We start from the raw sequence: 15,113 nt of genomic DNA, 5'->3' as shown, positions 1-15,113 counted from the left end.
ATCCATTTAGTGTCGAACCCACACACGATGCATAGTGTATTATGAGTATTTCCAATTGATTGAGTCATAAGCCTTTTTAAGTTGTACCTTCAACATAGAGCGTTCTTCCTTTTTTGTCTTAACCCAATCCACTACCTCGTTGATAACTACTACCCTGTTTGTTGAGTGACGTACCAGAATAAATGCATATTGGTTTTTTGAATTAATTTTATGCATTACCTTCTTTAATCGATTGGCAAGTAGATTTGATAAAATCTTGTACAACCTAGAAATTAACCTATAATCACATGGCCCTTGAGGGTTATCTTTCTTTGAAATGAAAGATATAAATGCATATTTAATGGCTTTAGGAAGTCTTCCATTCACATGGAACTCCTTTACAAAACATAACACATCCTCCTTTACAACCTCCCAACAAGTTTTGGAAAAGTAAAAATTAAACTCGTTTAGACTAAGACTCTTGTTTACGTTACAGTTCCACACCACTCTTTCAATTCATCAAGGGTGAAGTTGGCACATAAATATGTTATCTTGATTAAAGATACTTCTAAACTAAATATCATCTAATGTTGGCCTACAAAAGTTTCCTTCATTAAACAACTCAAGAAATTGTTGGAACCAAGTTAGAGTTTTGATGTTAACAAAAGTATTTTTTGACAACAATATATTTGACTTCAAAGATTATGAAAGAAGATTCATGTTTTTGAAGAAAATCTAAAATAAGATTTGATTCAAATTTACAATTGAAGAAAATCTAAAATAAGATTTTATTCAAATTTATAATTGGTGAAAATCTAAAATAAGATTTTATTCATATTTATAACCTTTGACTAAGTTGAAAAGAAGATTTGATCAACATTTGATGAAGATTTGAAGAAGATTTTATTTGAAGAATTTACAAAAGCAATCTGAACAAAAATAAAACATAATCAATCTGAAGAGTTTACAAAACCAATCTAAACAAAATAGAAATAGAATCAATTTGAAGAATTTACAAACTCAATCAGAACAAGATACAATTTAGAATTAAACAATAACTAAATTGAAGCTCAAATTTTCAAGGTCAAGGTGGTTAGTTCCTTCTTCAATCTGGAGTTGTCAGGTTGTTAGGAGAATACTTGGCTTGTAGGGTTAAGGTGGTTAGTTCCTCAAAAGTCTGGGGTTGTCAGGCTATTTGGAAAGACTGACTTGTTGGGTCAGGTGCTTTTTAATTCAAGGTATTTGAAATACTGGATTAAAGCCTTCTGAATTAGGGGACTGAATGTAGTCAAATTAATGGTGAACCATGACAAAGCTACGTGTCAAATTATATATGTTTTTCGTTGTTTGCTGCCTTGGAATTTGATTGCTTATACTCCAAGTAATTCACAAAAACCAACTTGCCTTCGTCAAATTAGCAAAAAGTTATCAACTTTGTCAAACACAATTCAACTCACCTTCTCGTGTTTGGCCCTCCAGAAATTGTCTTCTAACTTCATAATTCCCCTATTTAACCCCCTTCTACTATCTATTTTCAAAGCATCGATTTGCAAGCGCCTCATATTTGAATTTAGACAAGCATGAAAGAAGCGAAAGCCATGTTCCGGCAAAAAATCACACGTGAGGAATCATAATGTTTATTGCTCATCATTGTCTATTTTCCCTTTCCTTTTTTGGGTTGACTCCGAACTCTATAGGAGGTGTTTTTGAACATATTTTACACACCAACTCACTGAGAGCTTTATTTTTTACTACATAATTTGAGTTGTAATATTTAACTCTTGTGCTTCAATTTGTTTATCTACACTCAATTTGTAAATCATTATTTTCTCTTGTTATAACATTATTAGAAGTAATCCTAATTGTTCAAGAGAGGTGATATCTCTTGTAGCTAAGAGTCTCTTCTTCAAAACATAAATTTTGAACAATTTTGTTAGGTTGTTAAAGGTTTCATGCTAATTTTGTGTTAAAAGTTTGGTATTTATAATATTTTTATTGTTTGTGAAACTGGGCGTAGGCTTTGAGTCGTTAAAGGCTATAAATCATTATGTTTTTTTTTTATCTCCTCTCTTTATTTCTGCACTCTTGCTTCACACACTTTTTTTATTTTATTTTTTAAGCATCACGCTGAAAATTACTCAATAATTTTAAAGTGTCTATTTTATGTTTAATTTCCCCTCTTTCATTTAAAGTCACGTGTTCAACATCTACTTTGTTGCACTCTCTCACTATATTTTGACTTGAGTTAGATCAGGTTTGACCTTGAGTCCGATCTGAATACCACCTGCCAACAATCAAACCATTATTTTAAAGTAAAGGTTATTGTCATTCATATCTTCACTTACTTTCATATCTTCATCCTGATTTTCCAAGTGTTTATTCAATGTACAAAATACATGATTAATGCTTTCTTCATCTAATAATTTTAAAATGGACAGCAAGCATGACTCTGATCCCCATTTATGTTATGAAATATTTTTAATTGAATCCATTTTCAATCTAAGAATAATATGAGCAATTACTTATATATGCCTAACAAATACGCCATTTGAAGCATTATTATATTCTGATAATTAAAGTTGTGGTTTGTCATTATTCACGTTTGCTTGATGGCTTATTTCTTTATTATAAGCAAAGTTTTTCCAAACATCCTACATACCTTTTAAAATAAACAAAGTGTTGTTAAATTTCAATTAAAAAAAATGTAAAAATTAAAAAATTCCGACCTGCCGGATTCGAACCAGCGACCTAAGGATGTCTGATTATACAACTACAGTCCTCCGCTCTACCAACTGAGCTAAGGTCGGATTACATTAAGTTATCGTTGTGTATCATATATCAATGAAAATAATGTAGAGTATGTGTTAAGGATAAATCTAGTGAAGCATTTTCCTCGATAAACATCTATAAGGGATAAAGAGTTATTTAGTGACGAGGCATATCATGGGGGAGTCTTGAGAAAAATTAACTAACTATGCTAACTGTTCCACAACTAAACTTGAAACAGAAAGCCAAATAGAAAAGGAAAATATAAAACTAATTATAACCTAAATAAATTGATTAACAACAAAAACATAGTGAATTTAAGTAGGTCTAATAAACCTTGCGTGTGTGGATTCGAAGTAAATAAAATTTTACTGTTGAGATGAAATATTTTTCATGAAATTAACTATAGGCTTGATCGGTTATAGGTTAAACATATGATGGTATTGAAAATTATCTACCAGTTTTACGGCCTATATAATTGAAACTTGGTAAATGAGGAGTTTTTAAATAGACTAGAAGAGTTTTTAGTCAATTTTGGTATTAGTCTTGATGCTTGAGAGAAATATTATTACTATAGTGTTATAAATAAGATGTGTTACGTAAATCGATGAAACTCTAATAATAATAAATCGCTGTTAAACAATAAAAATTGAACCGGCCAGTTTCAATAAACCGCCAAGTCACTGGTTTTCACCAGGTTTAGGCACGTCGCACCGGTTTTCACTCCGGTTCACAATGGGCCCAATTCAACCGGCTGGTCGGAGTTGATTCTTAAAACTATGATTCAGTCTTTGTTTAATGTGTTCCACAAGATTGTTTCAATATTAACATTGCTAGGCAAGCACATATTTAAATTGAATGAAACATAAATTTCATCAATTTAATTATTATTGAATCAAATTTATATAAATTAACTTGTCAAGCCGTATAAGAAATAAAACCTATTAATTTTAACAAGAGCCACAAAAATATTATTGAAAAAAGATATAAGTTATTAAGCAAAGATTTAAAAGAACAAATCTAATAAACTTTTCATACTACAAATAGAAAGAGCTTTTTTTTACAGTTCAATCAACTACACTACTGTAATGCAAGAGGTGGTGGATACCATCAAGTAGTCCTATCACATGGTTAAAAATTTAAGGAAACACCATACATCAAAATAGTTTAAAACTTTTCTTTCAAAAAAGATAGTTCAAAACTTCATGATATGCTAACTGTCAGAACATGTTATTCCATCAAGCTTCCCCCACTTTTGTTTTTTCCTTCTGCCTCTTCAAAATCGTTTTTTTTTAATGTCAATTTCAATAGAAAAAATGTCCTTCACATAACAATATCTATCAAGATCCATCAAAACCAGAAGCAGAACAACATAAAGGGCTGTTTTAATTTTCAAATCAGATATCTCCTTTTTTTGACAAAGAAATTCAGATATCTCCTTTGTCTTAGTATATGTACAATTCGACGAGCTTCTCCGCGAGAATGTTGCCCCTGCTTTTATGACAAAATCTGCCATAAAATCAAATATTCAAAATGTCATTAGCTCAAAATTATATTTCATGCAAGAAATCAGAAACAATAGTGTAGACAAAATAGTGGCAATGCAGTTCATTGAAATTACAATAATACAAAGCCATGTCTATACCATTGTTGATTTTTCCTGAACTCAGTAAGCACAGGATATATGTTCTCAAAGGCTGCATAAGTCTCATCTCTCACCTAATAACATGAAAAATACGTATATAAAATCAAGTACATAAGGATTTTGAGAGCAAAAACTACAAAAGGGAATAGTCTGTAAAAATATTACCTTGGCTCCTGTTAGAACAATTTTTCCAGATACAAAAATAAGCAAGACTATCTTCGGTTGCTTCATACGGTAGATTAAACCGGGAAACAGCTCTGGCTCATACTACCACGCCATATAAGCAAGTTCAGCATATATTTTCCTCGACTTACAAACATTAATACATAAAAAAATACTCAAGTCAACTAACTCCACACGCATAGACACAATTGAAGATGGCCCTTTCCATCATTCTACATTTTAACACAAGCATCACAATTATAGCACTACGAGCTAAGCTTCATGATTTCCACCCATTTCAATTTTCGAACTTTCTAAACCTTTTCATCATTTCCACAGAAATTAGTTTAGACATTGCGTCTTAACTCTAGTTTAGAATCAGTCAAATCAATGTCTTCAAAAGATTGCAATAGTGCCTTTAGACAAAAGACAATTTTTCTATAGATTTTTCATATCCACATCATACATAGTATGTCAAGCAATCACCAAGCTTGAAGATATGGTTGTAAATAAAAGTCCACAGAAGCCCAAACCAACATAAAAACTCACGAAAGTAAATTTTAAAAAATAGCTTACACTAGAGAAAGCACCATGAGAATATGCAAGACCCTCCAACCGTATAGGAAACTTGACATCACAAGAGCCGACAATGTTCTGAATCTTGAAATCCTAAACCATAAATCAGAAGGAATCAACTACTGATCAAGTACTACTTATGTTCAAAGAGATAAAGCACAAATAAACCATAGTTGATGAACAATATTTGATGACACAATTTCCGATACGATAATCAAAAAGCATAGATGGTGTACCTTAAATTTGGCTGGGAAACCAAGCTTCTGGATGATACGGGCATACTGAAAGCAAGAGTAGAAATACTAAATCAGAAAAAATAATAAATTTTGAACAATAAACAGGCTCAAATCCAAATTCCAATCCAACACAAATGACTTGATTCTCCATTGGAGAGACAACAATAATACACATAGCATGAATGAGATTGGAAAATAAAAGAACAAGAACAGACCTTCCTTGCCGCCAATTTAGACTGTCCCTCACTCTTAGCTCCAGTACAAACCTAGTCATAGAGTTAAATTAGTACAGCATAAGAAAGGGAAACCCTTCACAAGTACAATGCCAAATTATGTTGGTTTTGCAAAAGGAACATTAGCAAAAACACAAGTTTTAAATTTGCAACTACAGTTGTGTAATGTGAATCAAAACAAGAAGGTTTGTGATAAATGATAAAAATAGCACAAAATATAATACTGCATTATTAAAATTCATATAGAAATAATCTAGTTTCGCATTTCCTTTTAATAACATAAATTATTGGGGTTTCACCAAGGATTAATGTTGGCCCTTTGACCCATGTTTATAAGAGGAGAGGTAAAAAGAAAGGAAATGGGCCAGGAACAAAAGGGCCAAACATGGAATTGCAAGGGCAGAAAGAAACTGTGATATGCATAATAGAATGTTGAAATGGCAAGAGGAAATTGGAGAGGAATATTCTGCCTCAATGGGAAGGATATGGTTGGACATTTTTATAGGAAAGGTGAGGGTAGGAAAGTGGCATAACAGAATTAGCGACGAGTTTTCCAAGGGGACAGAGGTTGCATCTTGCAGCTCTGGTTTCTATTTTCCATTGTTAATTCTGTTTCTTTTTCAGGCATGGAGTTATACTGCTCTTCTGTAAGATAGAATTTCTCATAGTATTTCACCTATTTTCTTTAATATACTTCCAGTTTTTATCACATTCTCTGTCTCATCATGCTGTGAAGAGCCTATTTCGAGAAACCATATTTTTCTTTTAGAAAGTCTACTTCTGTTTTCCTCCTTTGCCACTGTCTCGTCTCAAGGGTTGTCAAATAGCAGCATCATAGTGCTATAGTGTATCAAAATTAGAACAAATCGCTGATATTCTGTGGCTACAGTAGCTATGTATAGCATTGTAGTTTAGCAGAATTTGAACAAACTGCTATTTTTTGCGACCTACGACTAACAACGTTGCCTGTCTCAGATCTACACACCTGAGGTCTATTTCACCATATAGTGGTCCCACCACTCTAACTGCCAGAGCTAGAACATCCCAGCACCAGTAGGCATTACCAGACCCTCCACCCACCATGATTCTAAAAGTGAATCAAAAGGCTAAAATATATCATAAACAACACAGAACTTCACCTTTTTTTAATTTGAATACGATATTTAAAACACAAACAAAAAACACTTCTATGACAGAGGCAGCAAGTGCAGCAAATGAGTATACCATCTTGCCAGACGCAAAGATGAGTGCAGTTGTTTTTGGTTCTCTGATCCTCATAATCACAGCAGCAAAACGCTGCAAAGAATTGCATCACAAACATCAGTGCAACTAAAACAAGCATACTTACTATAATGGCAGATTATTTATCTGGAATAACAAAAGAGTGGCAACAAGTAATTGATATCAAAAGTGACGTTAATATAAAATATTAGAAATAACTTGCCTTGGGATTGTACTCTGCATTACGAGCTTGTAGTGCAATTGCTTTGAGATCCAACTTACAGTCCAAATTGACTGTTGAAACAATATTTCTGGAAGTACAAACACCTTGGTAATTAGTTTATTCAAGATTAAATATAAAAATGAAAAAAAAAGTAATTAGATGTCACAATCAAAAGAGAAGCAAAGTTATTATGTATTCCAAAATTCAAACTAAATAATAACTAGAAGCAAAGTAATTAGATATTGTAATGCAAAATGAAGTAAACAACAACAAATGTCTTCCCCAATTTGGCGGCAATTAGTAAGACAAATCAAGCAATGCAATAATTTGCTGTCAAGGATGATGTCTAAAGACAGACAACTTAAAAACTGGATTCATCTTAATAATTTGGCGTGTAGTTTTTCTTAGTTTCTTCCTACTTTTGACTATTAGGCTAACTTCCATCAGTTCCACTCTTCGTACAGAGATTTCTATTAATCTTCTCCATACAAACTACACTTATGAGAATCTGCCATCTTTTACACAATAAGTTTAGCCTTGAATTTCTCTCAAAAGCATTCTTTCATAATCCTGGGTGTCGTGCGTCTAATCCAATCATAATCTTGTTTCTCTACAATGTTTATCTTATTTGCTAGTCATCAACTCTTTACTTATCCCATTTAAACCACATGTTTTGTCAAGGATTTATTTCCGCTTAATGTAATTAATAAACTTCCTAAAATTCATTGTAAAATCAGCTACCAATTAATACATTACAACTCATCCAGACACGACAGATAAGCACAAATAAGGAAACAAACAATGATACCATAGCCTATCCTCCAGCTAATTTTCTACATGCACTAATTACCCTTGACGCAATGTAAAAGAAAAAGACATTGACAGATGAAAATTTTAGCTTCAATCCAGGTAAATCCAACACTGATTATCCCCCCACACAAAATCACAAGGTACCCAACAGTATCAGTCAAAGAATAAAGTTTAGTCCATTCTTCATACCAAAATTCCCAATAACAGCATCATACATGCCCATGGGGGGCAAGGGGGAATTAATTCGATTGCATACTAACAATTTCAGGTCACTTATTATCTCAACAACAAAAGAGAGTAAACCCGCAACTCGAAACTCTCCAATTATTCAATGAATCCAACAAAACCTAAGATTCATACATTTGATTACAAAACATATACACATATTTAGATACTCACTGAAGGGTAGGCACGATCCCAGAAGGGTGTTTCTGTAGATCTACAGGTTGACTCCCTTCCAATCCTTGATCAGCCATCAACCCTAATATATAAATTTATATAAAAGTAAAATTGAATTAAACGCTTAATCAATCATCACAAAACTACCCATCTAGAAAAATAAAACACCATGTTCCACATCAATTATTAATTTCCGTTTTATCACAAAAAGGAACGATTTTTATCTTTAAAAAAATTGGGGGAAAAACAGCGAATAATTGAAGAGGGTTTTCGTGAAATCAATTAAAATTTGTAACACTTTTTCTTTTAAAGAAGATGAAATTGGGGGTTTATTATGTACGATGATTTAGATCAAGGGGGTGTCAAAATTAAACCTTTTTTTTAGAGAGAAAAATTAGGGTTTGGATCTGAAAAAGACAAGGATTGAATCGGGTTGATGAAGATGTAGGAAAGAGAAGAGTGAAGAAAGCGGGAAGGGATTTGAAAAGATGGTTCTTTTATAGGGAGAGAGTGATTGAGAATTTGAGGTTTTTATAAGAGTGTGTTTGGTTTGTGCAGATTTGTGATGAAGATATAAGAGGAGAGAGAGAGAGAGAAAGAGAGAGAGAGAGAAAGAGAGAGAGAGGTATTTGTATTGTGTGTGGAAAGATCTGGAGCTTATAGGGTCAGAGAGATTGCCAGCTGCAACCGTATTTATATGAAAGTTAAGGGTAGGACTATTCTCTCACAATGGGCCTTCATACGAAATCCAATTGATATGTGCCACGTTTTGTTCACTATATTGGGCTTCTTTCGAAAACTGAATTAGTACTACTAAAAATATTTATACCTGAAAATATCAAAATAAATTCAATATAAAATTAAGATAATGTAGTATTACAATTATATGTTTTTTTGCGTACTTTTTAAATATGCTACTAACGATATCAACCAAATATATTTCTTTTGTTATTAAATATAAATATAAATCAATTAAAGAAAGTTAATTTATTAATCTTGATTTTAAATTAAATATATTAATTTTATTTATATTTTTTGTTTGTATTTAAATTCAGAAGAGTAGTAAAGAACATACATGAAATCTTTGATTGTCTTTTCACGAAAGAGGAAGTCTATAGTCTTAAAGTTAATGAAACTTACAACAGCGTCCAATATAATTGGAATGCCAAATATATATTTTAAGTATTGGTATGTTATTGGTGATGAAATCTCTCTTACCATTCTTAATATCTCAAATCAATCACATTTTCATATTTTTTATCTCAAAAGGAATAAATTGATGTTGACAGGTGAGTTATGGCAAATCTCTCTTTTGTAATATGATTTATAAAATTGTGACAAAAGCATTAGATAATTGTCTCAAATTAATTTTATCAAATAAGTATCAAAGTGCATTTTATTTCTGATAGACAGAGACGAGTGACATAGGGCTAGGGCTCCTCCCTATTCACTAATTTTATAGTTATATATAATGAATTTGTATAATTACTATATACTAATGAAAAATTAATATATGTTAGGAGCATATATATGGCAAGCTGTGCCACGGAAGCGCATAATTTGCAAATATACAACAATCCCTTGTATGCATTAAAGCCTAAAAGGTCATTAATTACATTCAAAAAAGGTCATTAGTTAGATCAACCGATTAAAAAAATTAGTTTTCTAACTCCTTTATGGAAAAGGTTAGTGCACTAAAAATAAAATAAAAAATTATTTTGAAAATTGTTTTATTTTTTAAAAAAATTAAAAGTTTAATTTCTTCTTTGTTGTTGATGACTGTTGTTGGAATGTGAGGACCATTTTCAACTGCATCACATATGTCGTCTCCTTGTGCTTCAAGATACGCTTGCATATGTATCTTCCAAAAGTCATAGTGTTCTCCAATGAAGCCATGAGTAATGACCGAGGAGTAAGTTACCTGAACCGGCTCTGATGCCAATTGTAAGTACAGAGGTTCGTCTAAGAGGGGGGGGGGGGGGTGAATTAGGTGTTAGGAGATTTTCTGGTTTTTAGAGACTTAGTGGATTATTTTTCTGTTTAGGATTGATGTATGTAAAAATATAAATGGCAGAAAAATAAATAACACAATAGAATTATCTTGGTTCCCCTTGTGACTAAGGGTACATCAAGTCTCTTGCACACCACAAGAGATTAATCCACTTATTGTCAGAAAATGTACAATTCTCACCTTGGAATTTCTGCTACAAACTTCTAACAATACTTCTAGATAACACACCACTATCTTAGATTAAGCTACTTTAAGAAAGTACTACTTTCTTTTCCAAGTGATATAATATGATTTGGAATAAAGATATAAAAGATGTATAATGATTTCAATCCAATAATACTTCAAGTACTTTGAGAACCTTTCTGAATAATATGAAAATGAAATGCAAGTACTTTGTAAAAAATTAGAATTTTGTTCAAAGTTGTTCAAGGTTTGATTTAAGGATTGTGTGTTGTTTGATCTGAAGTTATGGTGTATTTATACTCCATAAACATCTCTTCAAATTTGTGGTCATTGATCTAAGAGGTTTGATGAACAAATACAATGATCTAGAACCATTTCAGATCTGAAAAATTGTATTGCTTCCAGTTGTATTCGAATACAGGATGTATGTATTCGAATACATATCTTTGTAACGTTCAGATTTATTAAAAATTTGAACCTTATATTCGAATACATCCTTCATGTAGTCGAATACAGATTCATGATTTTTGCCACTGACTTGTTTTGTATTCGACTACAACAGGTCGTAGTCGAATACAGATGCAAAGGTTTTAGCTACTGATTTGCCTTGTATTCGACTACAGCAGGTCGTAGTCGAATACAGATGCAAAGGTTTTGGCTACTGACTTGCTTTGTATTCACCTACAGCATGTCGTAGTCGAATGCAGACGTGAAGCTTTTGCTTCTAACTTGCATCTGTATTCGAATACATTGTGCTGTATTGGAATACACCTATGTATTTTGTCAAAATTATTAGTTTTAAGACTTTGTTAATATAATTTTGACTTTTGAAAATACTTTATATGCATATGTAAATATGAATGGTTCTCATGTATTTGAGGTATTGGTTGTATCATTTACCTTTACATTAAACATCTAATATGTTTGGATTTAACACTTTATCAATGAAGATATTTGAATTATAAAGATTGTAAAAAGTAGGCTAAGAAACAAACAAGATAATGGATGATTTTCTATCTGGTTGTTTGATTATTTACGTTCAGAGAAGAATTGTTAAATACATATCCCATTATTCATTAATTTTATAAAATGAAACACGACGTAAATAAATAATATGACATATTTTCTTATTTTTAATTGAATGTATTTAACTATAATAATTTAAATTTTGTTTAATATTATTATTTCTTTTTTAAACATCCCATTTCATGAATTCTTAGATCCGTCATTGCCGATAGAATTAAATTATATGAGAAGAAAAAAAAATGGTTTTGTTGGAATTAAATTAGACATGCCTAAGACTATATGACTAGATTGAATGGTCTTTCCTTAAGGTTGTGTTGTCTAGTATAGGTTTCTCTCAACATTGGATTTCCTTGATTGTGAAGTGTGTATCCACTGTATCGTTCTCGATTTTCTTGAATGGAGGTCTTTGCCAAATCTTTGTACTATAAAGAGGATTGAGACAAGCAGATCCAAGATCACCATATCTTTTTTTCCAGGTCTTCTTTCAAGAGCTATTGAACAAAGAACTCTACATGGTATTCAGACAGCTATAGGGGCACCAACCTTATCACATTTATTCTTTGCAGATGATAACCTCCTTTTTGTAGAGCCACTCAACATAATCTTGATTGTGTTCAAAGTATTCTCACTATTTATCAGGATGTTTCTGGACAACTTGCAAATCTTGGCAAATCATTAATCTCTTTCAACGGAAATATGTCCAATAATAGAAGAATCGATTTCCAAAGATGGATTTCGTTTAAGTTTGTTGAGACGTGCTCTAAATACTTAAGTCTTCCCTCCTTTGTTGGTAGATCGAAGTAATATGCATTTGACTTTGTTTAAGATCGTGTTTGAAATAAGTTGAAAGGTTAGAAGGAGACATTTCTTTCTTCAGCAGAAAAGGAAGTTTTAATCAAATCAGTAGCTGAATCCATTCCGACTTATGCAATGGGCTTTTTCCTATTACCACATGTATTATATGACCATATAGAAGCCATGATCAAGCAGTTTTGGTGGGGATTTGTGAAAAGTGAGAGAGAAAAATCACTAGATTAATTGGAACAAATGTTGTTAATAAAAAAAAGAAGGATGGCATGGGTATTAGAAGTATTAAAGCTTTTAATCACGCTCTCGTGGCAAAAAAATGTTGGCACATTTTATCCAACCTAAATTTGTTGTTATTAAAGTGCTTAAAGTATTGTTATTTTCCACGTCAAAACTGTCGGAATACAATCCCTATAACCTTATGCTCAATTAATCCATGCCAATTACATGATGAATAACCAAAGGCGGAAGCGTACCTGTGGGAATTGCCATTTATAAAATCCTGGGATGATGATGATAGAGTCAATGGGTTGGGTGATCTTCCTCAGCAAAACACCCTTAAGACCTTGCTCTCTTGATGGGGATAGAGAGAACCAGAGAGTTTTCTCCTTTAGGGTTTTGAAACTGAATAGTCTTGTTGTGTTTGCCTTGGGGACCATTACCCCTATATATAACTATTATTAGTTATATCCCAAATTGCAGTATTTCCAATTCAGCCCCTCATTAAATTAGAAACTGCCTGGTATCTACACTATTAATTTTCATAACCATTATGCTCTTTAGCCATAAACTATTATATATTATTTGACCCCTAGTTTATTGGCTAATTATATAATGACCCTAACACACTTTATTAATTAATTACATATGTGACCCATAAATCTTACAATCTCCCACTGGTCACACATGTATCCTTAGGAGTGTGTTAGACTTTATGACGTCAAAAAATGTCATTATAATTACCTTGAGTATAATCCAAATTGTCCCGTCCATTAATCATATCAGCACATGGAACCAAAGAGGCTTTCGTCATAATAAGCATAACTAAACCCATCAATGATCACCCGTACTGACACAACTAAATGACATAGACCCATTATGAAAAGTGTAGCATGAAAATTACATGAAGTTGGTCAATGCATGTCAATTTTCAACTGGTCCTACTTTATCGAATGAGATCATACCATAACTTAAATGTACAAAGTAACCAAAAACTGAATACTTTAAACTTTATTTCTGATCAGAAAGTCCAAATACAATGTATTTGTACTTTACAATTAAACATAGAACATGACAGGTCGTAGTCGAATACAGATGCAAAGGTTTTAGCTACTGATTTGCCTTGTATTCGACTACAGCAGGTCGTAGTCGAATACAGATGCAAAGGTTTTGGCTACTGACTTGCTTTGTATTCACCTACAGCATGTCGTAGTCGAATGCAGACGTGAAGCTTTTGCTTCTAACTTGCATCTGTATTCGAATACATTGTGCTGTATTGGAATACACCTATGTATTTTGTCAAAATTATTAGTTTTAAGACTTTGTTAATATAATTTTGACTTTTGAAAATACTTTATATGCATATGTAAATATGAATGGTTCTCATGTATTTGAGGTATTGGTTGTATCATTTACCTTTACATTAAACATCTAATATGTTTGGATTTAACACTTTATCAATGAAGATATTTGAATTATAAAGATTGTAAAAAGTAGGCTAAGAAACAAACAAGATAATGGATGATTTTCTATCTGGTTGTTTGATTATTTACGTTCAGAGAAGAATTGTTAAATACATATCCCATTATTCATTAATTTTATAAAATGAAACACGACGTAAATAAATAATATGACATATTTTCTTATTTTTAATTGAATGTATTTAACTATAATAATTTAAATTTTGTTTAATATTATTATTTCTTTTTTAAACATCCCATTTCATGAATTCTTAGATCCGTCATTGCCGATAGAATTAAATTATATGAGAAGAAAAAAAAATGGTTTTGTTGGAATTAAATTAGACATGCCTAAGACTATATGACTAGATTGAATGGTCTTTCCTTAAGGTTGTGTTGTCTAGTATAGGTTTCTCTCAACATTGGATTTCCTTGATTGTGAAGTGTGTATCCACTGTATCGTTCTCGATTTTCTTGAATGGAGGTCTTTGCCAAATCTTTGTACTATAAAGAGGATTGAGACAAGCAGATCCAAGATCACCATATCTTTTTTTCCAGGTCTTCTTTCAAGAGCTATTGAACAAAGAACTCTACATGGTATTCAGACAGCTATAGGGGCACCAACCTTATCACATTTATTCTTTGCAGATGATAACCTCCTTTTTGTAGAGCCACTCAACATAATCTTGATTGTGTTCAAAGTATTCTCACTATTTATCAGGATGTTTCTGGACAACTTGCAAATCTTGGCAAATCATTAATCTCTTTCAACGGAAATATGTCCAATAATAGAAGAATCGATTTCCAAAGATGGATTTCGTTTAAGTTTGTTGAGACGTGCTCTAAATACTTAAGTCTTCCCTCCTTTGTTGGTAGATCGAAGTAATATGCATTTGACTTTGTTTAAGATCGTGTTTGAAATAAGTTGAAAGGTTAGAAGGAGACATTTCTTTCTTCAGCAGAAAAGGAAGTTTTAATCAAATCAGTAGCTGAATCCATTCCGACTTATGCAATGGGCTTTTTCCTATTACCACATGTATTATATGACCATATAGAAGCCATGATCAAGCAGTTTTGGTGGGGATTTGTGAAAAGTGAGAGAGAAAAATCACTAGATTAATTGGAACAAATGTTGTTAATAAAAAAAAGAAGGATGG

The 15,113-nt window shown here is 32.1% G+C and overlaps 1 protein-coding gene and 1 non-coding gene across 2 annotated transcripts; both read right to left on the bottom strand.

Annotated features, from left to right (window-relative positions):
* Nucleotides 1–2,699: 2,699 nt before the first annotated feature.
* On the bottom strand, nt 2,700–2,786 carry TRNAY-GUA (transfer RNA tyrosine (anticodon GUA)). Its single transcript is given in 2 exon segments — nt 2,700–2,735; nt 2,750–2,786. It is a non-coding gene; the product is annotated as a tRNA-Tyr (tRNA).
* Nucleotides 2,787–3,750: 964 nt separating this feature from the next.
* LOC101507215 (TATA-box-binding protein) lies at nt 3,751–8,917 on the bottom strand. Its single transcript, XM_027335946.2, has 10 exons — nt 8,625–8,917; nt 8,251–8,332; nt 7,042–7,129; nt 6,822–6,893; nt 5,580–5,630; nt 5,365–5,409; nt 5,129–5,221; nt 4,556–4,657; nt 4,391–4,464; nt 3,751–4,254 (listed from the first exon to the last, which is right to left on the bottom strand). Coding segments are annotated over exons 2-10 (603 nt in total). The 5' UTR covers nt 8,328–8,332; nt 8,625–8,917; the 3' UTR covers nt 3,751–4,253.
* Nucleotides 8,918–15,113: the final 6,196 nt, after the last annotated feature.

This window comes from Cicer arietinum, chromosome 6 (genome assembly GCF_000331145.2).
Source record: "Cicer arietinum cultivar CDC Frontier isolate Library 1 chromosome 6, Cicar.CDCFrontier_v2.0, whole genome shotgun sequence".
NCBI lineage: Eukaryota > Viridiplantae > Streptophyta > Magnoliopsida > Fabales > Fabaceae > Cicer > Cicer arietinum.
The sequence above is the reverse complement of the archived record's forward strand: the minus strand, read 5'-3'. Positions and strand labels throughout refer to the sequence as shown.

Excerpts from the sequence above, each read along its gene's own strand:
- LOC101507215 (XM_027335946.2), bottom strand. The coding sequence starts at position 8,327 with ATGGCTGATCAAGGATTGGAAGGGAGTCAACCTGTAGATCTACAGAAA. Across the intron at positions 7,130-8,250 it reads GGGATCGTGCCTACCCTTCA|AAATATTGTTTCAACAGTCA; the intron begins GTGAGTATCTAA and ends TTGTACTTCCAG. Across the intron at positions 5,631-6,821 it reads TCTTTGCGTCTGGCAAGATG|GTTTGTACTGGAGCTAAGAG; the intron begins GTATACTCATTT and ends CTCTATGACTAG.